Source organism: Pomacea canaliculata, linkage group LG14 (assembly GCF_003073045.1).
Source record: "Pomacea canaliculata isolate SZHN2017 linkage group LG14, ASM307304v1, whole genome shotgun sequence".
NCBI classification, from domain to species: domain Eukaryota; kingdom Metazoa; phylum Mollusca; class Gastropoda; order Architaenioglossa; family Ampullariidae; genus Pomacea; species Pomacea canaliculata.
Window position 1 is genome coordinate 17,694,228 of NC_037603.1, and position 27,802 is coordinate 17,722,029.

Genomic DNA, 27,802 nt, shown 5'->3' on the forward strand with positions numbered 1-27,802 from the left:
TTGCTTTTTACACAATTTTATTCATTTTTTTATCACTTTAATCCCTTTAAAGGAGGGCACAGCTGATTAAATGGTTTAAAAAAGATTATTCTAGAATTAATGTGCTTATGTGTGATTTCACTTTTTTTAATACCAGGAAACATCTTGAGATCTATGTACAGTAACAAACTATATACAAAATGTTCTCCTTTAAAAAAAAAGGGGGGGGGGACCTTCTGCATTGTGGCCATTCTTAAAATGTCGAGAAAACAGCAATGCAGATGAAAGGATAGCACAGGAAGAAACAGCAGGTGCCTGAACAGCACTAAACGTGGTATGAAAATCAAAGAGAAAACTGCTAGAAACCTTTCTGTCAACAGGACATTTCTAGTAAATGATAAATGCCATACGGTGTTGCACTGTTTCCTTCATAAAATATGTACTGACCAGATCCAGTGGAATAACTGTACTCTTATACTCTTGCTTATTAGCACTGAACTCAAAAGACTTAACTTAAAAAGCCACTGCATTGTGGACACAACCATAGCAATGAAGACAAAGGTTTCAACAGATGTGTAAGGCAATATCATAGCACTGAATACCATTCAAGGTGCGAAAAAAGTGCAAGGCCAATTAAAAAAAAAAAAAAATACTAGCTGAAATAATTTGTTTCAAGGCCCAAAACTTAATCAATCATGATAGACCCGTATTTTCATCATTTCTATCATGCACACTTAAAACCTTTTAACAGAGCCACCAAGACACAAACCAAAGATGTTAAAAGCCTTCTCAAACACAGCAAGCCACAAATTTATCATGTTCATCCTCAGGCGCAAGATTTGTTGTGGATGGGAAAGGCTGTTGACAATGTCCCTCCCAAAATAAGGCTGGACTTGCTACCCTGTGTGAGACTCAGAATACATTCAGCCTTATCTCTTTGGCCTTTACTAGAGGAAAATGGGAACGCACAGGGTTACTGCTTTGGAATATACTAGAAAATTTAGAACAAAATCAGCTCATAAAGAGAAAGAAGTCAATATTGCATAAAGTATGTTTCAACTGTAGAAAATCACAACACACATGAAGGGAGGGAGTTGATGCTGAGGCACGACATGGAAGGAAATTCCCAAGGGTTTAAAAAAAAAATCCTATCACAGAAAATACCTCACACAACAGCAAAAATACCCCAGTGAAAATATATGTAGGCTGTCTCAAGTCTCTGCACAAGGCAAAGAATTCACCCCTCCCCACCCCAGTTCAATTCTGCTGAAACTGAAGGCCATGAGGAAAAAGGAGTCAAAAAGTATCACTATCACATCTGCATCAGTCCCAAAAAACCAGAAGTCAACTGCAAAAGTGGCCGTACAGGCATGACAATACAGTGCTGTTGCTACTTTTAAACTGCAGGTGGGGTTAAAGAGCACAGCATTTTTTGTGAATTTCTTAGGAATGACAGCCGTTCTAAAAGACACAGGGAACGCAAGACACTTGATAAACTCGTTCACTGCAGGTCAAATGTGCAACATGTAATGAAGAATCACCTTATCAGCTGCCCTGTGAAAAAAGATGTGAAAGCTGTTAATGGCTGTAACACAATGAACAAACCCACAATTTACCTGGCCACTAAAACTACATCACAAATGTGGGTGTCCACACAGTTTTAACTACCCCACCAAAACTGGAAAAAGCACATAAAAATAGCTTGACAAACCACCAACAATGCAAACGTTACTCTGGAATAGATTTGTTCAAATCTGGCACTGTTTTCCAGGGTTGGGTGAAAGGTCGCTGCAAAGGTTAGGAGGTGGCCAGCCTGTAGGACACGTAGCCACTGGAATGTGTTTCTGCGTGTGAAAGAGTATCATGAAAACTTGGACAAAATTTCCTCTAAGCTTCAAACCTTACACCTGAATTCTAGGAGAACTATACCATAGCAAGGTAGGGAAAAAATAAACTCGAAGCATCAGTCTTATAGTTTTTTGTTTTTTTTTTTCAAAAATAACTTTTGACCACAGGCAGAAGCAACTGTAGGTTATTTCTACAGCCATGTTGTGTGTAGTATAGTTCAGGCACTGCTCTATCAAATACAAGTCAACATGACAAACCAGGGAACAAAGAAACTAATTTCATTGTTATACCTTTAAATGCCAAACTAAACCCTTTGAGAATGATTGGGAAAGGGGGAGCAGAAGAGCATTTAACTATTCTTTATCCCTTTTTGAAAACAATCTAAGAAAAAGGTCCAACTACATAGTTTTACCTGAAATCTGAAAGACATCACCTAGGAAAAGGGCAACATTTCATGACTTCTGAAGTCCAGTGGCTGATAACTGGCTTCTAACAGGGCCAGCCTGCCACGCTGATGGTTGTCACCAAACTTTCTTTCAAATAGAAAACCGATGGAAAATAAAAGGGGAGGGGGGGGGCCCACAGCCTCCAACCCTAATAAAAATTAAAAAAAAAAATTAAAAAACCCTGCTTAGAACAGAGTTAAGAAAGGGACTTTCACTGCTCTGAATTATCTCCCATACACAATTAGAAATGGGAAATAAATTTGATACGGTACTGAGTATGAGACCCACAAACAAGGATCATAGCATATTTTCTGCAAGGAAGTAAAGATGCTTGAAATGTCCCAATGCAGTGGACATATGGACACATGAAACCCAGAACAAATGAATATCTGATGCCCTCTTCCCCTATGCATCATTGACCAACATGACAAAATGAAACTTTATAAAAAATATATATGTGTATATATATATTTGTGTGACATGTAAATGATGTGGAATACATCTCGCTTAAGATGCAAAATGTTACAAAATTCGAAACGACAGCATGGGTGATTACACCACTGAAAAGTTCTTTATCGCCATTTCATCTCGCTGCTGCAGGCAGGTATCTGGCCATCTTGAGGCTGCAGATACAACAAACATTTGACATGCAAGGACACGTGTCCTTGCATGTTGCAAGCCAAACATGGATCAAGCAGGGGTGGACAAATAGTTTTTGTGTCCGTTTTGTTGATTAGGTTACATCACTCTCATCTCTGCTATAAGCAGAATGTACAACCTGCTTACCATTTGCTTGCAATACTGACAGCTTTAAGTGTGCACCTGTGCCCAACTAATTTGTAGGTTACAATATCATAGCTGAACCACCGAAAATACAGTTCGCATTCTCATTTGTTTCTCATACATATGTAATAAAGCAATACAATGACTGATCACACAAGGAAAGGATCAAGGTTAGGGACTTAACCTGGCCAGCATGTTCACACAGCAAAATCTGTTGGAATCTGATCACAAGTCTCAACAGAAAACATCTCTTTCACACATCCAAGACAAAATCACTTTTAACACAGCTAAAACCCTGAAATGAAACACAAATTTGTTGAGAAGGCTCTTTGATTTTATATATATTAAAAAAAAAAAAAGCTAAAGTAGAAAAGTAATGAAATTAAGAAAAATCTGTATCAAAACACAATCTTAAATATATTTTCAACACAGAATGCAAACTTGCGCCTATTCTTTGTTGCCATTTCTAAATTGGTTGTCGCATGTAATGCGAGGTCAAATGAGCCACACAGACTAGCTTTTCGCTGACAAAGTATTACTGCCTCAGTGGATACAAATGCACTCTGTTCTACCGATGTCAGAATGACAACCCAGAAAGATGGGTTAACTAATCTTATGGACACAAATGACTCAAAAAGTGACCACACATACTTGGTGTCGTGTCATATACTCCATGTTTGCTCTGCCCTTCTGCTGCACTGGGCTCAAAGATTTAAATCTGCTATATTCTAATCAATTATATCATTCTATGTCATCTAAATGGGGATTCTCAAAATGTTACTTCTTTCTTCAAACAAAAAATAAACTGGAGCTTGGAGAAGTTTGTACAAATAAAGAAAATTAGTCCAATTGGCCAATCGAGCATGACGAAAGGCAAGTCAAAATGTGGGAAAGGTCAAGCAAAATGCTATCTAAGGTTCACAATCTACTACAATCACAAAATATGGCAGTGAGCATTTCTTCATATAACACACACCACATAATTCTTATTCAAGCCCCCAACCCCTTCCAAAAGCAAATCTCTGATGGATGTGCAGCATTTAAATATATTTTTGAACAAGGTCACTTCTTTACCAAATTCTTGCTTGTTTAAAAGCCATTCAGAATGTAGAAATATTACACATGTTGAAGAATAAGAAAACTAACTAAAAGGCACAGACACTTCATTATCATTTGTCGTCGCTCTATTTACTTCTTTTCTTCTCATGCCAACATTTACGATCTGCTTAAGCTTTTAAAATCATTATTTCTATAAATCTGTAAGCAAATCAATAACATTTTGGGTGACCTTTCCTGAGAAAATTGTAAAATGGGGCTAGTGGGAGAGACCCAAAAATCAATGATAACAAGGAAAAAGTTCTTGCTATGCCATTCAATCTCCTTTATAAGAATACTCAAACAATACGTGCATGTTATGAAATAACACATGTAGATATGGTAAATGTGTGTTCATATAATGTGAAAATATATAGATATATATATCACTTAAAAATGTCATTCTCTACACTTGCTGTCTCAAGGAATTCACAAAATATCAAACTTGTTGCGCTGATATGAAGTGTTTGGGAAATTGCTCAACCACTAGATTTTGAAAAGCTGTATCTAATTTTCGAGTAGAAGCTGCATATGTTATAAAACTTTCCTTCTCTGGCAAAGAGATAACATCTTAGGGCATCAAAAGCTGGTTTTTTTCAAACTGTGAAGTCAAACATTTTGGAACTATCAGTCTTTGGTACAGACAGGCAAGGGAGGAACTTTTTTCTGTACTCATGTCTAATGAACAAACGCCATTAACATCTAGGCTTATGATGACAAAAAAGCAAGACAATCCATCTCTCATTTCTCAGTCAGCAAACAGCTGTAAAATGGAAGATCAGATTTCTTTGGCTTTGTATTCAGTTTTAAGACCACACTGGAGGTTTTATATAGACCCAGTACACTCCACATCCCATGCCTTGCACTGCTCCTTAAAGAACCACAATGTATGTGTACAACACTATGTATAGTCAAATACACATGGTGGTACAGCAATGTACACTTCACCTACACAGTTTATTGTCTGTTAGATGCTGGTTACATGAGTACGATAAAATGTTAAAGATACAGTGAGATGTGAACTTTACATACTAGAACTGGCGCTATGCTTTACGTTTGTTATTTGAGAGTGCAGCCATCTCCTCACACAAAAAAAAAAAAATCTTACACCTACTGGGCTTGAACTGATAACCTGCCTGCTGGCAGCTCAGGGCCTTGCAGGTTCAAACACCATAGCCATGGTCCCCATGCAAAATGCAAGAGAGACAAGGAGACAACCTTGCCATGAAGATGGGCAAGATGAAGCTAACTCCACATTTACAGGCAACTCAAGAGTCTGAACCATAGTCAACTGGTAAAAGTAAAATGCTATAGCAACTGGGGTTGCAACAGGTCCTGAGCAGTGATGCAGATCAGAGTATGGCCACAGTTTCAGAACTATGTGAGGACTTGTCTTATTGTATTTCATAGCTACTGAAACTTTGTTCACTATTCTGCTCAAAGTAACAGATGCAATGAAATATAAACTGATTACATCCAAAATGCATGCTATTCCTATAGCTGTTCTTGTCAATATACTAATGTTAAGAGGGACTATGTTATATGAAGCACTGCACTCTATACTTGCAGTTATTCTTGTCCAAGTATTGATGTTAAGAGGGACTATGTTATACTACGCACTGCAGCAAAACCAGTGACTTGAGCTTTTCCCCTGATATCAATTTTTTTTCCCTATGTATTTTTTTGTGCTTTTCTTATCTATTATTTATACAAAATACATTTCAGGTTCAATGAGAAAAAAAAAAAACCCATCATGGTTCACCTCGGTCAAACTTTAAAAAAAGGGGATGGGGCATTAATGGAATCCCTGGAGTTCACATGCCTGAGTGCTCTGTCAACTCGTATCCTTTCATGTTGCATACATGAGTCCATCTTCCCCAAGAACTGCAATGCCTTTTGATTTTCTTTCCATCCTGCACCATGATGCACAGCTTTTGACAACTTTGCACAGTTTCTCCTCTCACAGTTTTTCTTGTTCAGCCACACATCATGGCAGATGGCTAAGCACTGCAGGCTGGTGACACTGCAGCTCACAACCATGTAAGAAGGTGATCTGCTTTGTTACAACTGAGAACATTCTCCACATCTCTCAACAAATCTGTACCAATGACCTCCTGCAATAACACATAGTTATTATTAGAAAATGTGCACATCAATGTAAATAAGCTGAACTACAACTATAAAACATAAAGGAAGGGGGAAGAAGATATGTTGAGAAAAACTCTTCAAGGTGTAATTATGGTCAGTGCCTACAGAAACAAGTTTATCTCAATATTAACCACCATCATAATCAGACACAACACTACAACCATTAAATCAGTTTCTGCTTACAATCTTGACAGCTTTCTTGGCTTGATTTTGTCCTTTTTAATCCTTTGTCACTGCTACTTTTCTGGTGAGAGCTATCTATTCAAAAGAAATTTTACATTCCAAAATAAGTTTACAAAGCTTGCTAGAGTTGATCACAAACTACAAGTATGTAGCCCAAGTCAGGCCGGGTACCTGTAAGCTGGGCACAAGATCGTCGCTGTCCATATTATGGGAGTCAGAGACATCGCCAACACTGCCGATGTCCATGTTAATGAAGTCCCCCTGTGCCTGCGATTTATGTCCTGTATATGCACAGAGGTAATGTTTGTCTTCACACATTACTATAATCTGTATGTACATGCTAACAACTTTATGTACAAAAATGTTGATCTGGCACACACATTTACACAAAATATATAAATTATCCAAAGCAAGGGAACAGCACAGTATGTTTTGATGTGCCTTAAAAATATATTTTAAATGAAAAAGGATAATGTACTTCTGCAGTTGAACTAATTTTACATGGCAGTAAATGATGACAGCTTGCTTTAACTTTCAAAAAGTACTGACATAGAAATGTGTGTCCAAACATACTTAATCACGTGCAACAAAGGTAGCTGATAGGCAGCTTACCCCCATCCGGTATGTCCATCTCCTCCATGTTACTCAGGAAATCTTCAGGAGTTCTTGGAAGATTGTAGCCTGTTCCCATACCTCCTGCAGTGAGATTTTGGTCTTTATTTATAATCTCACACTATCATGCACATTATAATGTCTCAACATTTATACCTCTCCCAATAAATGGCTGCCTGTAGAAAAATTTACACTTTCTGTCCATTAAAATGTAATTCCAGGTGTTAGTTTTCCTCCTTGAGACAATTTTTTCCCCCTAAAAATTACATATTATCAGTAGTAAATGCATTTGGGCTATTATTTTTTGTGCATTAACCAGAGTAATCTTTTAAATTTTCCACCTCCATAGCACTGTGACAAGGTCAGTCATATACAAACTGTATGTAAACTCAATACTAAAAAGGGCAAAATAAAATGATCCAGAGGAAATAAACACATCCACACATCTCATTTTGGACAGTCCTGTACTTTTTTCAAATTGCAAGTGTTTCTTCCAGATAGTTATCCATGTGTGTTCTTTGTGGATACAAAACTAACCCAATTCTTTCAAAATGATGCTGCCCCCCAACACCTCCCAGTCTCTACAGCAACACAGATTAAAAGGCTGCTATCTCCCACCTACATAGGGGAGGCAAGGGGGAAGAGCGGAGAAAAGGGCAAACAAAAGGTTTATTTGTTTTTAACAACCTGCCAGCAACTTAGGCTATATCACGGCTAGGCAAACAAAGGGGCAGTACCACGTGGCAACAAGTAAAAGCTTATACAGCCTGAAGATCTCATGTTCCTTAATTACCAGTTGATAATTTGCTCTAATGCCTTTCGTGACCAAAGAATATTAATACAGTGGAACTATGACTATCTGGTCTTTTTACAGCGCATTTGGTTATATGGGAATTCGAATTTACAGCGCATTCAGTTATATGGGATCGCCTAAAAAAAAAAACAACAACTAAAAAACAAAAAATAAAAAAAAACAAACTGCTAGACATCACAATATGGCCAAGAATTCTGACTACAGGAATGTACACTGTCTCACAGCTTAAGTTTTCTTTGTCGATTAGTTTCTGAGATTTATTTTAAAAGGATTGAAAGTATATTGGTGCACTAGCCAGGCGATCCCCTGCTGTGAAAAACCATTACACTTAATCCGATGAAGCTGAACACTCTCCCTCCCCTTTTTCCAGATTCTCAGGACTGCCATTCGTCGATAAGTTTTGACATTTGCCTTCTGCTTCAATGCTTTTCTTGGAAAAGATTGTGTATTGGTTGCACTGTCCATGAAGGCAAAACCTTGTTCTGAACTTTGAGGTTAGAAAGCGGCTTCGCATTAAGTTTTGCCGAAATATCGAAAAAGTTGTTTTGTCAGTTGCTATGAAACTGCAAATTATTGAATGTGCCAAAAAGGGGGGAACAATTGCTAAGCTTTTATCGGAATTTAACATCGGAAATCAAACAGAGCATAATATTACACATATTTTAGCATTTGTGAATTTTTATAATTATTTTTGACTATCCATGACTTTTGATTATCTGGATGACTGGCAACCAGACATTTAAGTGCATTGCACGAATACTTTAGCAATGTTTTCAAAGTGATTCTTCTAAATTTAAAACAGCTTGAAGTTTTTCTAAATTGTCTTAAAACGGTTTCAATAGCAGTGACTGCAGTAATCACAATCAGCCCTGGGGAAGATCTTGAGGTATTTATAAGCAAACAAGACTCGTGATGTAATGGCAACAATCAACACATTTTGACAGAATTATTGAAAAAGATTGCAAAAACTACTGATAAAAGTACAACTCATTCTGTGATTAAAAAAAAAAATTGTAGTTGTAAATGCTTTGAATGTTCCCTAACAGTCTTGTATCAAACTTTTCATTTGCTTTTTCATTTTCATCAGCAAAATGCACTTTAACACATAATGTACTTATGTAGATTAGCATGGTGTTTTTCTTTACAATAAAATTTTTGCCATCTTGCGAGTAGTTGAGTCTAATTCTTTCATATTAGCAAATACCTGCACAGCGTCATAAAAAGCAAAATTGCACTGGAAAATTACACTACGAACAAAAATATTATAAAACTGCTGACAGACCTTGATTAATAGATATATGTTGATAAATAGGACAATCGTTGATAAACAGGACAACTATGCATATAAAAGATAGTTGTTTAAATCCTTTTTTCTCCTCACAGAGACCTGCAAGGACAACTGGCTACAAAATGCCAGATGTGGACATACCCAGACCACTGTCTGCGCTCTCCTGACGAGAGTGATGGTCAGTGCTGCCAGTCTGTCCCAGGAAAGGATCTGTAACTGTTGTCAGATCTGCTGTTGTGTCAGTTGTCTCTCCTCCTGCCCCTAACTGGATCATCATTTCCTGGCACAAGAAGAACAGTCTCTTTGCTATATCTGCTAATATTCAAACCCTTCCATTCAATATTGTTAACAGTTTATAGAACACATTAAAACAAGCATTATAACTTTACAAAATAGTGAAATAAACTTGCCTGACTAAACCAGATATACAATTCCAGACTTTCCAAAAGTTTCACAAAAAGAAACAGATGATCACATGAAACATCTTATTAATTTCAAAAGACTGCTTTCATCAGGCCAGGCACCAACTACACTAGCTATTAAAATAATAATAAAAAATGCAAAATTTGTAAGCGCATACTCACACTCCTAAGGAGCATGGTCTTAGCACTTAAGAACAAGAACGAAACATTGACAGCATACGAGGAAAAGGAAAATAAATAACATGTGAACTATAAAAGAATCAACAACCGTACAAAACGAAGAATAAAATCAAATACAGAAAACACAAAGAGGAACCTAAGAACAAGAGCTGAGAGTAACATGCTATTGCAAAAGGAAGGGTGTAAAAAAAGAACTAGCTTATGGAAAAAGTTGTTAGGAGTAATGTTTATGGAAGAGGTGTGTTTTCAGTGCATGTTTAAAGGATTCAATAGTGGGTAGGTGGCAGATATGGAAAGGGAGAGTTTCATTGTTTTGCTCCACAATAACTAAAAATCCTGTGGTCATATGTTGTTGTTCTTGTGACAGGAAGAGTAAGGAGATGATCATCAGACAAGGAGTGGAGTTATCTAGCTGGAACATAAGGGAAGAGAAGTTCAGAGAAATAATCAGGGCAGGTGCCAGCAAAATCTTTAAGCATCAAGATATCCATACCTGTCTTGCTAGTTCTTCTTGCCGTTTCTTTAAAAGTTCTTTTTCCATTTGTAACTGTTTTAACTTCAACTGCCGTTGCTGTTCTGCTGTCAAAGGGCCATGCTGGCCAGGTGGGACAGGTGGAGAGCTTGCACCACTGATAGGGCTACGCATAAGTGGTGATGCTTGCTGAGGTTGCTGTGGGCTTGGAGCTAGTGCTGCTTGTTGTTGCTGTTGTTGTGGATGCAGCCGCATACCAGGTCGCTGCTGAGCTGCTGCTGTAAGAAATAGCGAAGTCTAAACTAGAAACTATGCAAGGGCTTTCTCCAATTTATTAATATATAAAAAAACTCATTACTTTCATTATATCAGTAACATCTTAGAAAGTTGTCCAGTCAAAATTTACAGTTTGTAATCTGCCAGCCTATAGTTTCACTTCCATAACATCTGCCTCTATGTTCATATTGACAGTATTAAAAAGTTAATCTGCCAGCATGTTGTGTCATTTCCATCACAATTTCCCCTCCTTAAGTTCATGTTCTTTGCATTCATCTGCCACTAAAAAGTGGAAGAACACAACACATTCTGGCACTGGAATATCTCTTCTTGTTTTAACTTTTGCTTTGCTTAAACATATGAACAAAACTTGATTTTATAAACATTCAGTTATTTATCCATCCCAGAGATGTATAAATGACACGAGAGAGTTTCAAATCCTGTAAAGAAAATTTGCTAAAGGGTTCTTACAAACATTTTAGTGTTGGAGGGCCTTAAAATATAATAAAAAGATGGAGTTTTACTGCATAGAATATTTTCTAATAAACCAAACATATGAAAGCTGATATTTCATTATTATTTGCTATTAAATGTCAATGTCTCATATTAAATGCCTAATACAGATCACTCATAAATGAAGCTGCTTCTTGTCATCAGGGATCAAGATATCAATCATATACATTGATATATAGTTTTTCTGTGTGTGGTCAATAAAACAATGTTTATGTAGGGGTTAACCCTAACAATTTAATCAAAATATTCAGAGCTAAGAAAATTTGTCAAGCTTTTTGCTGATATGTTTTTACATACACTGGGGCATATAATGGTCTCTGAGGTGCCAGTGTTGGAAGGATGTGTAATGTCAGGTCAATACTAAGACTCACTTTTAACCTCACCAAGTGGATACAATGATATAGCTGTTACAGCAAATACCCATTACACATAATGCTTTCCACATCCTCTTTCATGTCTTTCTTTACCTTTATAACCTTTTATGCATATGAGGCCTAAGATCTCAATGTTTGTCACCAGCTTGTTTGCAATGTTTGTCAACAGCTTGTTTGCAATGTTTGACTCCACATGCAGGAAAAATTTTTGTTACACCCCATCATAGCCTAATTGAATGCAAGGATTCCTTAGCAAATTAGGTAGCAGCTTGGGCCTGCATATATTTTACACCTACATACATAATTTATTTAAAGGGGAAAAAGGTTCTAAAAAATCTAAATCTCTCCATGCACATTTTTATTGTTTCTGTACGTTTCTAGATATCTTGATCAGGTATGCATCACACTGTGTGAAGAACAAGAGTCATGCTTACGAATAGATGGATGGAACCAACTTGTTGTCCGCTCAATGTGGTTTATGAAGTAAATTTCCCCCTCTGGGGTGTAAGCCCGTTCCCACCCTAAGGGTAGTGGCATCTTAGTTATGTCCATGGTGTTAGGGGGGCTCTGGGTGCCGGAGACAGGGCTGCCTGGTTGCTGGGTGGAGCCCATGTTGCTGGAGGGGTGAGATTTGCGAGGGTCCTGCCAGGTGGTAGTTTGAAGGACATGGCTGCAACAGCAAAACACTCTCTAAATGCCGGACCTATATGTTAAGGGCATACTACTGTGGACAGAAGTCATGACTGTGGTTTTAAAGAAAGAAATGTCATGTCAAAACAAAGGTACATTTCTGAAAAACATTAATGAAACTTTGATGAGAAATCAAATAATGAGAATACTGAAGATTAACACTATTCTATGGATAAGCAAATACATTTTTACTACAAATTATCTTAATACTTCTACCACATTTTTTCTTATTTTCTCAATGTCTAAAATGCTGACACTTTAAAACCAAAAGTATGACATTATTAGAATTAGCTTTTCCACATTCAAATATTAAGTTCGTACTGGCTTTGTTCACATATGAAACAGAATTTGCTGAAGATATGAATTGCCTTGTGACTTCACTTGGTTCTTTTAAATCACTTTTTTGAGTTAAAAAATATTTATAAAGTGCCTACTCTAAAGATCAAGGTGAACACACATAGCCAGAGTTAATGAACATAAATGATAAAAAGTGCACCAAGTAACGATTTAAAAGCAAAAACTGAGAATTCCTGATAAACCACCCCCCACTCCGAGAATTTAGTATTTAAGTTTCAAAAATAACAAACAATAACCATGGGAATGACATTTAAACTACTTATAAAGCCTTGAATCTAACAAAGAGTGGAGAGAGCGAAAAGCAGTGTATGTGGAAAAATGCTTACACAGGTGAACAGATGCTAAAGCTATGACAGTTTTGTAGCAGAACAGTTGTTTCATAGTTAATTCTGAGACAGAAAGCTAATGATGTTTTGTGAGTAGAGTGGCTGGCTGGCAACAAAATGCTCTTAAAAATTAAGTGTGCTGCAGCATACTGAACTATTTTTTTAAGTGGCTGAAGAGAAGAGTCAATACAAAAACATGATAAAAATGAGCCTGGTGTTTACAAATTGTTTGCAGCTGAACATGGCCCAAGTTTTTTTTCTAAAATAAAGCATCACTTCAAAACTGCCTCCTGGTGACCTAGCACTGTCATTTATAGTTTACACAGAACAAAATTCTTGAACTTTGTCTACACCATCATTAAGTCTTGACATATACCTGCACATGATAAATCACTGCAGCCTCCAACATTGGCAAGGTGTTGTTGCTGCCTTATGCTCTTCATAGGAGCAACAAGGAATAAACTAACTAAACTAAACACATATGCATTCCAACACAAGTTATAGCCTATGATGCATACAGCGCAGATGGTTAACATGGTGAAGCGTACAGACCAGCATAACAGGCTACAGACCATTATAGGACTGGTAAGAACTGCTGTAGTTTTGTATGCATCCAGAGTTTTTAAAACATGAGCTGGGAGAAAGGGGAACCATTCAGGAAACAAAGAATAAAATGCTCATTCATGTTCTTTGGAATTCTTATACAGTTCTTTTTTTTTTTATTTAACATGCATTTCATATCCCTCTGAACCATCCTAAATCAGAGGTTATTTTAGGGAATCCATCTACTTTCAACAGGGGATCATCCAGTACCTTCTGAATTGCTTTTAATTCACACTTTGAGATATTTTTTGAGAACTGGGAAGTGGCAAGATTTCAACATCATTTACACTTTCTGTTTCAAGTATAACACCAATAGACCCAAAGCAAAACACTTTTGATAAACAGCCCCTCTTCATTTAAAGTCCTTTTGAGGCAGTTTGCATACACCATCATGTGATTTGAGACAGCAATGTCTGTGCTGTCATAAATCCATAGTGAGTACATGTTTTTCATGTCTTCAACAAGCCTACACAGAGCCTTGCTTTAGCAACATACAACTGAAAATCTATACCAGATTAATTTTAGTAATAGTTTTTATCAATACATTCTGCCAGACTACTTTCTTAGCGATTAAATTGTGACCAATTATTCAGAAAATAGTCCAACAAATTTTCTTAACAAAGCTTATTATTACTAGAAAGAAATCTTTCACTTTGCTATGCCCAGCTGAGTAGCATTTGAAGAACTTTGTTTATTTCAGTGTTATACATGCTGCTGGAACGGTCTGAAAAAAACGGGTGAGGACAGAAAAAAAAAAAAAAAAATTGAAATTGAAGAACAGCACACCTGGCTGAAATCTTTCTGCTTCCAAAAAGTGTCTATGGTCAGCATCTGAGCACGACTCTGTAGTGTACTCGTTAACACATTAATTTACACCAGGGCTGATCAGCATGTTATTCTTACTGTGTTTTAGGCAACACTTTACAGCTTGTGCCATCATTCTCGTTTATTAGCCAAGGGCATTTCTTCAGCCATTCACAATGAAAGCTTCTCTGTACATAATGTTTTACTTTGCAGTTTCAGTCTGACACCACTCTATTTGTCTTCCACATTCTCAACTATACACACAGCACACTCTGACTCACAAGATAATGATTGTTTCTTCTAGTCTTTGGTGATAAGTACTTTCTGAGGCATCTCCCATTTTCTGGTCACAAATGAAAAATCAAACGAGCTGACAGTTGCTTTTGAATTCATTTTCAACTTGTTTCAGATAGTCTTTGAACATTTCCCTTCAATTCAGATTATTTCCACTGTGCGCGCTTCACTAGTTTAATTCCTGGCATGAAATGTGGAGCTGGTGAGGTGGATAACAACTCGTCATTTTGAAAACTGTCTAATCATTAGCATCAATTCTAGATAGTTTATCTGAAGTCGGCATTAAGGATACCAACAATTAACTTTGAGGTGTCCCACCATGTCTGCCCAAAACCGGATCTGCTGGCGAGGTGTTGCTGCGGCCCTATGCTCCTTGAGGAGCAACAAGGAATAAACTAACTAGACTGTCCCACCATGTGTTCAAGTGAATGCCAGCTAAGGCATTTCTACAGGCATATGTTTATTTCCAAAAACTTTGTAGCCTTCAGTGAAATTCTGCTGGAATCCCAAAAGGCCACAGCCTAGAATAACCTCTGATAAATTAAATTGTGATGCAAGTAAGGGCTCCAGGTGAAGGACAGCATGCCGATCTGGGTGTCCTCAGCTGTTGACTTGTTGCCAACATTCATGTTTAAGCTAAGAAAAGGTTTCTCTTTGATCACAGTTGTCTGTCTTCCGAACATTGAGAATGAGAAGGACATTCTGACAATCACAACAGAAAAACATAACATTGCATAACAGGTGTTGACAAACAGGTAAAAATAAAAACAGCAGGGTGTTCTGCAGAATTAATCACTTAGCAGCAAATATGAAGTATAGCATCAGAAATGATCACTGCGCACAAAAGCATTTCTCGGTGAATCACTCCCCCATTATCTTGCATGCATGCACACAGGCACACACAGACTGGAAGGAAGAGAATAAGAACACATTCTTTAATGATGAAGGTAAAGAAATGAAACAAATTACTGTTTCCAAAAAATCTTGCATGCCAATTGCACATTACTATGCCTCAAGCTGGAGTATCTGTCAAGTACACTGCAGAACATATGTACTAAGCACTATTTGGAAAAACAGGTCCATCGAAAAACTGTTAGAACTTGCTGAATGATCTCACTATTCCAATAAAAAAAATTTTTTTCAAACATTATAACATGTACCCAGCCAAGGTACAGCAGCACAGCAATATGATTTAGTTATGGAGACTCTCCAGACAACATGAACATTTTACACATTATATCTTGACTAAAACTATCAGAAGTGTTTCCCCTATGAAAACAATCAGCAAACAGTAAATGTTTACCAGAACAAGAAGTTGAACACCACAATTTCAGATAAGTACGCAGACATGCAAAATTATACTCTCCCAGAGCCTTGATTATGCATGTGTCCAGGTAAAAGTCAGTGTTTACTAATTTCTGTATACAAGCGTAATTACTGCTGCTTATATGCTTGAATATTGTAAACAGAATAGTTATTTACTCATTTTAACAATTTTTAATCCTTTAACGAACTGAGCTCAGTTATCCAGTAAAAAACAAAACAGAAATTCAAATAAGTAAACAACTCTTCATAATGAATTAGCTACATCTAGCAGAGAGCTGATGAACACCTACTGGCAAGAAAAAAATAAAGCATAGATCAGCCAATAACCCTGGGGATAATCACGGGGTAGATACCAGACTAAAATGTTGCACCCTGGACCTCCAGGTTGGAAGTTTTGCTTTAGACTAACAACCCACGTGAATATATATAAAGCTGTTACAGAAACCGCTACAGTACCACAACAGGGGCCTTGGTCGGGAAGATTCTAGAAGAGCCTATAACATGTGCTGATAAGCCTTAGGGAAGGCAGCTCAGTGACTCATTTTTTGAAGACCAAGGCAAGAACCAGGATAGGGACTGGAACATCAGAACCCTCTATGAAAGTGGTAAACGAAATGAGAAAATACATCAGGGTTCTTGGGTTATGTGAAAGCAGATGGAATGGAAGTGGCCAGACCAGACTAACATCACGAGAAACCATTATTTACTATGGCCACAAAGACATGGACCACAATAGTACCCAGGGAGTAGTGCAAAAATGTGATTATCACTTCAGTTTATTAAATTCAGCTGAAGTTCCCTGCCGAAGCACGAAACATGGTGGAGTGGAATCCAGCCAATAGATCCAAACAGTCTGCAATTCAAAGAGCATTATATACAGTCCTGATTCAAACCAAAAGAGGAAGAAAATGCAGCAGAAGCACAATCAAACATGCAGGTCCAACACTTATATACAAATTGAAGCACAGCCACAAAAAACATAAGCAAAATCATTGAGTCAATCCCCTCAGCCAGTTAGGCGAAGGGACAGAACTCTGTGAAGTCAAGAATAAGTTTGAGACCCTTTCAGGACTGACAGAAGAATCCGTGGAAGAACACTGATCAAGACTGGCACAAGACAGGGTTGCATATCATCACCGACAATCTTCCTGATAGTCATAGACTGGATTATGTGCAAGACAACAACACCGGTATCCAGTGGACCTTCACCAAACAGGTAGAGGACCTGGACATTGAAGATGACATTAGTCTCCTACCTTATCGGCAGCAGCATGCACAAACCAAACTGAGTAAGTGGAAAAGATTGGCCTAAAGGTCAAAACAAAGAAGACCGAAGTAATGAGAATCAGCAATAAGCAGGAACTCCTTTGTATCCTTTGTGTATCTGGGGAGCATTTTCAACAAGGATGGTGGAGTGGACGAGGACATCAAAAGTCAGGCATGCTTTCAACAGCCTAATGCCCATCTGGAAATCCCAAGCATTATCCTTCCACAGTAAGATCCGCATCTTCAACACCAATGTGAAGGCAGTCCTACTGTATGGTTCTGAAACCTGGAGAGTGACAAACACCACCAACACGCTCCAGACATTTACCAATGCCTACACTATATTCTGGGAATAAGATGGCCTGAAAAGATCTCCAACAGAAGCCTGTTGAAAAGAACCAATCAGAATGCCACTAGCCAAGACATCACAAAGTGCAAATGGGGCTGGGTAGGACACACCCTGCACAAACCAGCTGACAAGTTACTTGGAATGAAATGCTATTTAAGTGAATGTCTGAATCACGATAGTCATAGATTTTACATTTACAATATAATACATGCTGACTATTAACTTGATGCTCAATATTATGCAGTAAAATTTGGCTTCAAGTGCTGTCTCAGCTAAGATGAGGTTGAGACTGAAGTCTCTTCGAATATTTACAAAAGTATACAGCAGTCACTTTGTAAAGGCTTTACTAGGTTTTTTTCTGAATCTGCTGCTATACCTAGACTAAGTAAGCATGGAGTAACTTGCTTCAATCTTTCCTGCACATTTCTATAACCACATTAAAAGAGTTATTTCCTGCTAGTGTTTAGTTTCTAAAATGACCTACACTTGAATAGGGCATAAACTGGGAATACATGGTGCAGTGATATTTCAAAGCATAATGTACTATTTGGAGTTTATTTGCTATTTCCCAGTGTTTTTTTTTAATTGTTGATCATCCCAGTAGTTTTTGTTAATACTTTAACTGGAGCTTATGCAAGTAGTCTTATAATAGGACCAGTGATGGTGTGTCATCCTACTTTACAAGAAAATTTTTTTTTCTATCATTTTCTACCATCAAGGATCATATCACACCTTAATATGAAATTGCATAAAAATGTACGTCATGTTTATTTTTTAAGGTAGAAATATGGTTATATTTAATGTTATTTTACTTGACTAAAACTCACACATCCACGAAGTAAGGACAGCTTTCAAGGAGCAAATTAAGTGCATTTTTTTTATACCAGTAGTTTTAGTATGAATCTTTGTTGTCAGAGTATTACCAAAGGTAAACATTGAGCTCAATCATTCAAACTTAACTCTTTTAACTCAGAATATTTCCCCAACATCCAATCATTCATGAAACATATTTAATGCAATGCCAGTTTCATGTATTGCAGTTAAAAAATAAATGCATGATACTGACATTGGCAAGAGTTTGTAATCTTCTTTACAATAAATAAACAAGGATCTTGTAAATTGTGAAAGAACATATTTGTACAAACATTATTTAAAAAAAGTTTGTATAGCTTATTCCCTATGTAACAAAAGGCTCAATGTGCTTTGCAAAAAAAAAAAAAAAAAAAAGGAGGGAGAGAGAGAGAAAAAAAAGGCTAATAACCAAAGCCTAACACAAAATTCACACAATACACATACACACACAGGCCAAAGCATGTCAACAGACAGACAGAGACACTACAACCATAAACGCAAAACTAAAAAACCTGCAGGAAAGTCAGTATAACAAAATGATTGGCAATCAGTGCAAGTAGAAAAGGCAGAAAATGCAGAGGAATCATAGCACGCATGAACTCTAGACTCCCAAGTAGTAATTAAAGTTCCAATGGTGACAGAGACTGAAGGGCACACGGCTGTAAGTTCCCGCTCTCACAAAGATGAATGGCATAGGCATACCAATTGCATCCACAGTGGAGAAAATTCATGGAGCAACTGCAGAAAGGAGGTTGAAACTATATCTATGCTGCTGACATCATTATAGATCCAAAAGCAAAGCAAGATGGCGCAGATGTAGTAGAGACTCCTAGTCAACAAAGTGGTCCATAAAAATTGCTACATGTCACCAAAAAAAACCCAAAAAAACCAAAAAACAATCTAGACAACAGGGAATGATATAAAAGAAGAACATGAGACCAACTGACAAAAAACATAATACAGATCTACAAGCAAAAAGGTGAATAAAGATAAAAAGCAGCCATCCTCTAGCCAGTTGGGCAAAGGTACATCACTATCAAATGTGGCAAAGATGGAGGTCTGAAGGCTCGAAGACACTCTCCAGTGTACTATTACTGCAATTCAGAATCCAGACCTATACTGACAATGAGAACATCAGGCTTTGTTCTCCTGCTGACACTATGCACTAGTCACCAAGTGCAAACTGATACACAGGGTTTATAAAGGTTGCCCTATTCAGGACTCAGAAAATCTGGAAAAACCCCATGGCAGTATGAGTACACAACCCCAATACTATCTCAAGGAAGACAGGAAGACAAGTTTACAAGGTGAGTATAGATTAGGCTTCATTACCTGCACTTTGCATTCACTAAGCTTCATCTCTTTAAATAGATTTCAGGATCGGGACATATCTTTGTAATGACACTTTTTATAATCTTACACCAAAAGTTGGCAGGAATTTTTTTAAAATGTTGCTTATACCTCTGAAAACAATACTTCATGCTAAATAGGTCCATTCAAATGTTCAGAAGTAGTGTAGTGCTGTGTGCCTTACAGTTCTAGAACAAGTAACAACAAAGAAAGAAAGAAAAACCTAAGAAAATCTCCAAATGTCCAGGCATATGCATGACAGCAAGGGTGGATTTCACTAGATTGTAAAATAAGCTTTATGTTATAGATGCCTACGGCAGACATGTAAAAAATGTATAACTCCGAAACACCAGGAAACAGAAGCAGCACCTCTTCTCAATTCCAAGCTGCATAGAACCATCCTGCCAAGAGCCTGTGAACTGAGAGCTCCCTTGAACCTGGCAGTTTATGCTGTGATTAATACTTGGAAAAAGCTAACCAGAACTGAATTAAATTGTCCAGTTTCCTAGTTTTTCTAAGCAGTTGTCTGTGCAATTATGTTCCAGAAGTGCTCAAGGTGATCATGTTAAGTATGATTTCAAATATGTCAATGACACTGTGCCCATTTTATTTTCTTAATCCCAGAGGCTTACTAATGCATCTCAATGTGCTTTTCAAGGCTGGCACAATGCGGATTGCTATTATTGACTGCCAGTGACACTAATCTTGCATCCTCATGAAAATTAAGGTAGCTGTGGGTTCAACGACATCCGGATTAATTATTATTAATCACAGTGCGATTATACCAATCAAAAGCTACTTTACAAACCACACTACCACCAGTTAGTACATTAGCCAGTAGCTCACACGATGACTAAGACCACCACAGCAAGACCAATGATAGGAGAGCAATGAGAACATTCTACACAACATAGCGACAGTCATGATGATCTCCCCTCAGTTAAAATGCAGTCCAAAATCAGCTTCAAATTCAGCTATGCCACCATGACTAGGCTGCTTTTGTCTCAAAACCTATAGTGGTTTGTCTCCTGAAACAGTTACCAACTATCTGCCCTTCCCAAAAGTCACTCCTTGTCTTAAGGGGGAACATCCTGTACTCTGCATACTGCTCTTTTTTTTTTATATAACTCTTATTGAATGACAACAGTGTGTGCATTCACAAGAGATCCACTGTTCTTGCAAAAGCTTATGATCTGTCATTATGCTCCCTTGTGACCTTGGAACACGAGTTAAGATTCCTGTTTTTCTTCCTAGTAAGGCAGTAAGGCTAGAATACCAAATATTTCTCATCATGCTTTTGGGTTTTCCTTAAACACAGGCAGTACTCAGCTTGTTTCAACCTCAATTTTCCGTCCCAAAATTACTCTTCTTTTCTTGACACATGTGAAGAGACAATGACAACATAGTCTCTTCACACAAACTACGAATGTTGTATTTGATTTTTGACACCTAAAGCCCTTTTAGCTGCAGGTACTTCTATTAGTTTCTTTCTTACATTGGAGAAGTGCGTTTAAACCATTATGAAATCAAAGTTAACTTACAAGCAATATCAAATTATATTTATCTGTTGCCCAGTTCTAAAACTTTAGAATACTATCATGGTATACACAGAATCTCTCTCAGCTTAGTGATGGTTTGCACTCAGCAGCTGGTGACTACTCCCAGTGTCAGAGAAAAAAGGAATCTACAATCACAAACTCAGTGTAATGAGAGAAATTCATTAAAATTTTTTTTAAATGATGGAGACTATCTTCCTAGCTATTTTCAGGGAAGTTGTGTCGCTCAAAGCCTAACATCTTAACTACCAAAATATGAATACTGAGATTATATTGTTGGCAAATTCTATTCACCCACATCCACAGATATTGTGTGTGTGAGAGAGACAGAAAGAGATAGAGAAAACAATTCTAAAATCAAATTTATACTATTCCAAAACAGCTATTCTTGCCACTCATATTATAAGCTCAGACATTATAACAATCTGGTAAGTGACCATCTTTCCTTTGGGGATGATACCATTTCATCTGAATAGCAGGTTGTACTTTACTAGGATTTGCTCTATCATTCTTGTGTAGTGTTGTGGGGCCACAGAAGCCTAGCTGCATATTACAGATTGCAGTGAATACTAAACAGACACTGAAATCTGCATCTGAGACTTCTTAAAACCTAAATAAAAGCTAACAGAACCAAAATGTATTATACCTACTAAGTTTAGAAAAAGTATTCAATTGGTAACACTGACCATGTTATGCAAGTGTCTGCATGCATGTCTTGCCCATACTGCTTGTAAACACTCATATGAGCATGGCAACATCATAAACACACAAAAAGAAACTTTTAACTTTTAATTACTGGTAACAGTTTTCAAAATTCCGAGGAACAGAAATATACTTGGTGTAACAATACCTAGAACCAACATACAGGGTGTGCACAAAGTCCATTTACCCCTATCTCTGTCAGAAACATGAGGTTCGCGCAGTGTTACAGAAAGTCACCTCGCAAATGTTGCAGAACAGGAGAACCTGCCGGTGCATTTGGCTACGCAGAGATCATGGAGGGACCCATACAGATGCTTTGGATTCCAAAGAGGTAACATTTAGCTTTCAAAATCCTCCCAAAGACAGGGGTATACAGACTTTGTGCACACCCTGTACATGTCTAAACTAGAGGGTTCCCCCCACCCCCTAAAAGTTTAGCATAAAATATTGCAATGACTGGCGTATAACTAAAGACTGTGAAAATGACATAAGGTGAAGTTTGTTCTTTATTACTGATGCTCTGAGATTAACATTAGAACAAGAAACTATACATTTTTGGAATGGAGAAAATTTGCACTTTGCAATGAAAATAATGAATATTGCTTTTCCAGTGCTTCCCCAGCAAAGCCATGGATTATGGCCTATTGTGCCCAAAGGGGTAACTTAAATTCACATGAGAATGAAAGATTTCTATACAACAAACATTTCGCAAACAAAAACATTTCAAATTTTCACATGTACCTTCAAGAATACAAGTATTAAAATGTCAGCTGCCTAAGACATTAATAACACTGCTAAAAGCAAGCATCTTGAGCATGTCCACTGATGACCCATTTCCCAGGACTTGGTACACCAACCGCTGCAAACTTCCCATGTCATAACAGTTAACACAATTCTTAAAATAAGATTCATCGCATAAAGTAAGACTATTAGTAGCACAAAGGTACTTCAGGTGATGGTCTTTCTCTGACACCTGCCTTCCACTGAGAGATAAAACCCTATTACCTCTGCACAGGTGCAATAAATCTACACACGAAAGAAATACCAAACCCACCTCTGACCAGTCATGGGCAATGCAGGTTTTTGTTGCTTGTGATTCAGAAACAAGCTTGGAAAAGATAAAGCATCTGCTTGAAATTATCTCCTAGAACTGCAGACTGGTTCTCAAGCAAATACCAGTTTATAGAGCTGCTAGAAGGCATGTGCTTGTGTGGACAGTGTCAAGATGGACATTACATACAACTATTTATGCAGTGCAAAGAGTCTTTAAAACTTCGTCCAGTTGTATCAACCAAGGGGGGTAAACCCTTGTGATAAGCATATATCAAAACAAAATTCAACCTGTATTCTTGTCATGTTGATCACTAAAATATGTTATTCTTTTAAATGCTACTGCAAAGAAGCTGATTTGGAGAACAGTTTACAGAATCTACGAAATCCAGGCAACATACATAACCTCATCCTGAAAATCAACAGATCCTCACATTGAGTGATCTACTCATGCCACTAAATCTGAGGACTAAACTGTAGGACAGTTTTTAACACTGGATGTGATACTGGTAAAATGCAGAAAGGGAAGGGATGAAATTACTGGTAAAATATTTTTTGTTTAGAAATGTACTGCTTCTGACACAGAAGAACAAATAAAATGCAGTCTGAGGCTTCAATGGATAATTCACCGCAAAGACAATTCCAGCCTGTGCTATACCCTGTCTTCTTGTCTGTATGAAACTTGCAGTTGTACGTGCAAGCCATCACTACATTCTCAAGCCTATGTTCTCCGAATTCATGATATATTTTCTAAGTGTTCTACCACAAATATAAAAAGGGCAAGTACTACAGATATGAAGATGGGCATGACAATAGTGATGAAAAGTGCATGGTACATATGGCAAAAAATGCAAAATACCAGCAGCAGGAAATTATAGAACACTGCTGATAATACAACCAAGGTCCCAGAGTGCATATGAAGATATCATGAATTAGATCATAATTTCAAAAGCTAAATTAATATTTCAATGAGTGTATTATTTTCTTCTACTTATGGTTATTTCCAACAGTGTCAACAAAATCTGTTAGCAAACATGCATGCATTAAAAATATGAACATACAAAATCTCCTGGCCAAAAATGAAAGAAAGGAAAGAATATACATGCGTATGATGGGTGAACAATGAGCATGCGGCAAATGTAGTAGAGAAGCAGCATATGAGATGGACCTAAACATAGTCTAATAATATCAGAAAGTAATCTGGGCAGAAAAACTGGAGATAAGGCTTATTCCACTACAATCAAACCATGGACCACCTCCACCTCATCAATTTGGCTATATTTACAGGTTTATATTAATGCAGCAACGTCTGCAGCACTATATTAAAATCTGCTCGAAAGAAACAGGAAATTCAGAAGGTTTGATGCATCCACAAGATAATGGACACTTATAGACAAAATTCCTTGTTAGTAACAGACTACGACACTGCCCAGCATCGAGACCTGCTACAGGCTGAGACTTGTCATTTATGGAATGGCTTTCAGTCTCAAGTTTTCATTTTTATCTGAGAAGATATCTATAGCAACTGCTTCCAAAGAGATGTCTGTGTCATAATGATAAATTTACTGTCATCTTTTTTCTTTAACCTCAATGAATGAAGAAGATTCTGAGATTTTATAAAGGGCAGGAAATTCTACCTAACATTTTAATAAATAAGTTATTGTGAAACATGCTTTACAAAGTCAGATACTGTCAATCATGTCACATGACAGGTAAGTCACTGTCAGTGCAAACAGAATCTTTATATGCACAAGTATTTCACAATCTTCCACATCTTTAATAACAGTTTAATTGTATGTCTAGTAAACTTTAATTTAAAAGTGTTCCAGTAATGTAGAAAATGTTAGTTAAACAGTAAGGTCCAGAGAAAACTTTTAACCAACAGAAACACATCTTGACCTTGCACTTAGTGTGTACTTGCAACAGTCCTGATTGTAATAATAAACGGCATTACTGATGTAGCAAGAATCCACCAATCATCAGTGATCAGCTGTTGCCATTGACTCCAGCCGGCTTCCAAATAAGTACCCAAGTTTGCTAATTGTAAACTGGCCCAGAAAGTTAGGCACTGTCCTCTTTCTAGACTTCTAATTATGCCTTAGGATCTTGATGCTGCTGGTTCTGGTTTCTGTCAAATGAATTTAAGGACAAATCTTTTAACAGAAGAATATGACACCTATAATCTAAAAGTTTGAAAATGAGAATACAAACTACACCGTAAGCTATATGCACAGCTATTCTTACAAAGGCCACCGAACCTTCAGTCAAAACTTTCAGCACTACTACACTTATGGCAATGGATGAAGATGATCACTAAGCGGATGAAAACACGATAATGAGATTAAGATAGTCCATACTACTGTGCCCCATTTATGTCAAACCTACAAATCAGATGAAATTGAACCATTTAAATGTAACAACTTTTGTCAAATCTAGATAATATTATGTATCATGATCAGTGTAAATTTGTTTGTAAAGAGAAGTTATTTTAGAATTTGTTATCTAAAAATGTTTAATAACTCATGCCTAACAATCATCAGTACTGAGACATTCTTCTTCACAAGCATCTAAAGATATTTTAAAGTTTTGTATCACAAACAAGTTTTATAACTCTTAATTACTGATAATGTTTTTCAAAATTTTCAGGAACAGAAACATACTAGGAACAACAACAGCACATTGTGCTCACCTCTGTGTAGGGAAATGCACTGTACAAATCCTATTATTATTTATAACAATACCTAGAATCACTTCCAAACATCTATGATGCCTACACCAGAAGTTCTTTTTCCTTTCATGTGAAAGACCACCAATAGCACTGCACATGTACTTCAGGAGGTGGCCTTTCTATGACCACATGTTATAAACAGTAAAATAATCTCACAATGAGCAGTTTATGAGCGAAAACAATTTTTAAAAAGTATGCGAAAAAGTAAAAGGTCTGGAACTTTGATTATGACCTCAAAATATAAGCCTTTGTAACCCACAGTGAAATGATATATTTTGTCAAGCTGCTTAGAAGTCCCTTGACCCAAGAATGTACAGCATTAAAAACATAAAATGTTATCCATAATCAGTAACTTTTTTCCCATGTCAAATAATTTTGAAAGCAACTGCACATCATTCTGTCTTCTGGCACACTGTCTTTAACAAAGTCTCTGGTATTACCACTGATTCTTATATTGACATTTGGATCTACCCAAAAGTAGAGTACTTGGTGAGAACAGCCCGAGTGCTCTAAAACACTGAATGGCTGAATGAATGATTTAGGTTTTTATTGTGACTGTGCCATGGAATGCTAAGGAAAGCAAATCGTTCTGTACACAATTCTAGTTCCCAGGCTTGTGGAATGGGCAGTGTTTGCTTACTGCACACAAAGTGGGAGTGTCTGCTTGACCATGTCCACTTCGAGAGAATATCCCCCCCCCCTGCACAATCACTACCCACCCCGCCCCCATCCTTAAAAAGACTGTTAAGTTCTTGGAAAAACCCACCTCACCCACTGTATTCAGTTTTAGGTGTGTCCAAGTTGCGTAGACTTTTGTTTACTTCAGTGTACGCCCACGGACAGAGAGATCTACTGGTAATGCATGCTCAAGCAAAAGCAAAATGCCCAACTGCAAAAGTACTTTTTAGAGTTAGAATAGCAACAGGGCTAAGGAAACAGTTGGGAGAACAAAAAACAGAGCTGCAAGATGTGAAAATGTGTTAAATGAACACTACAGTCTACATTAAACAGTATTACACACAACATAATGTACAGAGTTTTATCATCAGGAGCTAAGCTAGTTAACAACAACCAAAGTTTCTCCGAGAGACAGACTTATGGGCATGCTGGTAAAGTGGATCTACCGAGTTCTACGGCTGGTGCACAGCTGCGGTGGGGCTTGCAAAGGGCGAGGCAAAAACAGCAGTACACGCATACAACTCGCCTACCTTTCACTCAGTGCTAGTTCCAATATGGCGACACACTACCCAGAGGTTGGGAGGGGGGAGTGTGAGCAAGAATGGCCAGGTGACTTACTTTAGGAAATACCTTTGTCCTTGTGGGGTCCTGGCCATACCCCATCCTGGAGGCAATGGCTCATCCAGCATATCACAACTGTGCTGGCGAAGGTGTTGGGAGGGTGGCGGGGGTTGAGGGGCGGCCGACAGCGTTTGTTGCAAGCTTGCTGGGGACGAGTGCGCTCTAATGTGGCTGATAGGTCCCACCTCGTTGTATCCGGGGACCTCAGGACCATTTTTACCATGTCCCATCTGATTCAATCCTGGCTGCTGAAAAAACGATGCTGGCAAATTTCGGTCTCGTAGTGGAATCGACTTTTTGGCTTCCGCTGCGTGTGGGTCAAAAAGCGCCTCCAAGTCTGAGGCACTGTTTTCACGCACATGAACTACGTGCGAGCTCGTCCGTTCTTGCGACATTTTGGCAGGTAAATCTGAAGTTTCCCTCTGAAACACAAACTTCACAATCTCTAGCAACACAAAACTCACTTTAAGTCGAAAATACTCCTGTAAAATCCCGCAGTTTTCCTGGGTTTTCTCCGAATGGGAGGACAGCGATGAAAGTTTGCACGAAATTGAGTTCACCCAGACTTGAGCACTACTCGAGTAACAGGTGAGGGCCTCCGACCTAAAATATAGTTCCGCATCTGATCCCTTTAACTATACGATCTTTTGACAGCAGCTGGTACAGCAACTAACTCCCAGCATGAAATAAAACTCAATAATGATAAAACAAAGCAATTTATTAAGGAGACGTGAGACGAGCTAACACTTAAAGCAATCAGTACTGGCGGATGTGCGCGCATTCACGGCACAGTTGTGACGTCACTTTTCCGCATTTG

At 37.7% G+C, this 27,802-nt stretch overlaps 1 protein-coding gene across 3 annotated transcripts; it reads right to left on the minus strand.

The window, feature by feature from the left end:
• Positions 1-27,750, minus strand: LOC112555446 (transcriptional coactivator YAP1-A-like). Of its 3 annotated transcripts, none has more exons than XM_025223855.1 (7): positions 26,995-27,750; positions 11,868-12,103; positions 10,292-10,548; positions 9,338-9,476; positions 7,095-7,178; positions 6,654-6,763; positions 1-6,265 (listed from the first exon to the last, which is right to left on the minus strand). In XM_025223855.1, the coding sequence occupies exons 1-7, from the start codon at positions 27,378-27,380 to the stop codon at positions 6,182-6,184; spliced, it is 1,296 nt and encodes a 431-aa protein (XP_025079640.1). In that variant the 5' UTR covers positions 27,381-27,750; the 3' UTR covers positions 1-6,181. The 3 variants fall into 3 exon arrangements, with proteins under 3 accessions (XP_025079640.1, XP_025079638.1, XP_025079639.1); XM_025223853.1 differs by having other exon boundaries at positions 26,983-27,748; XM_025223854.1 differs by having other exon boundaries at positions 10,292-10,545; positions 26,983-27,744.
• Positions 27,751-27,802: the final 52 nt, after the last annotated feature.

Bases quoted from the DNA above. Each gene is read 5' to 3' on its own strand.
- LOC112555446 (XM_025223853.1), bottom strand. From the start codon at position 27,380: ATGTCGCAAGAACGGACGAGCTCGCACGTAGTTCATGTGCGTGAAAAC. The intron at 7,179-9,337 runs GTATGTCCACAT...ATCTCACTGCAG, and splicing joins GAGCGCAGACAGTGGTCTGG to GAGGTATGGGAACAGGCTAC. The intron at 6,764-7,094 runs GTAAGCTGCCTA...GTGCATATACAG, and splicing joins GATGGACATACCGGATGGGG to GACATAAATCGCAGGCACAG.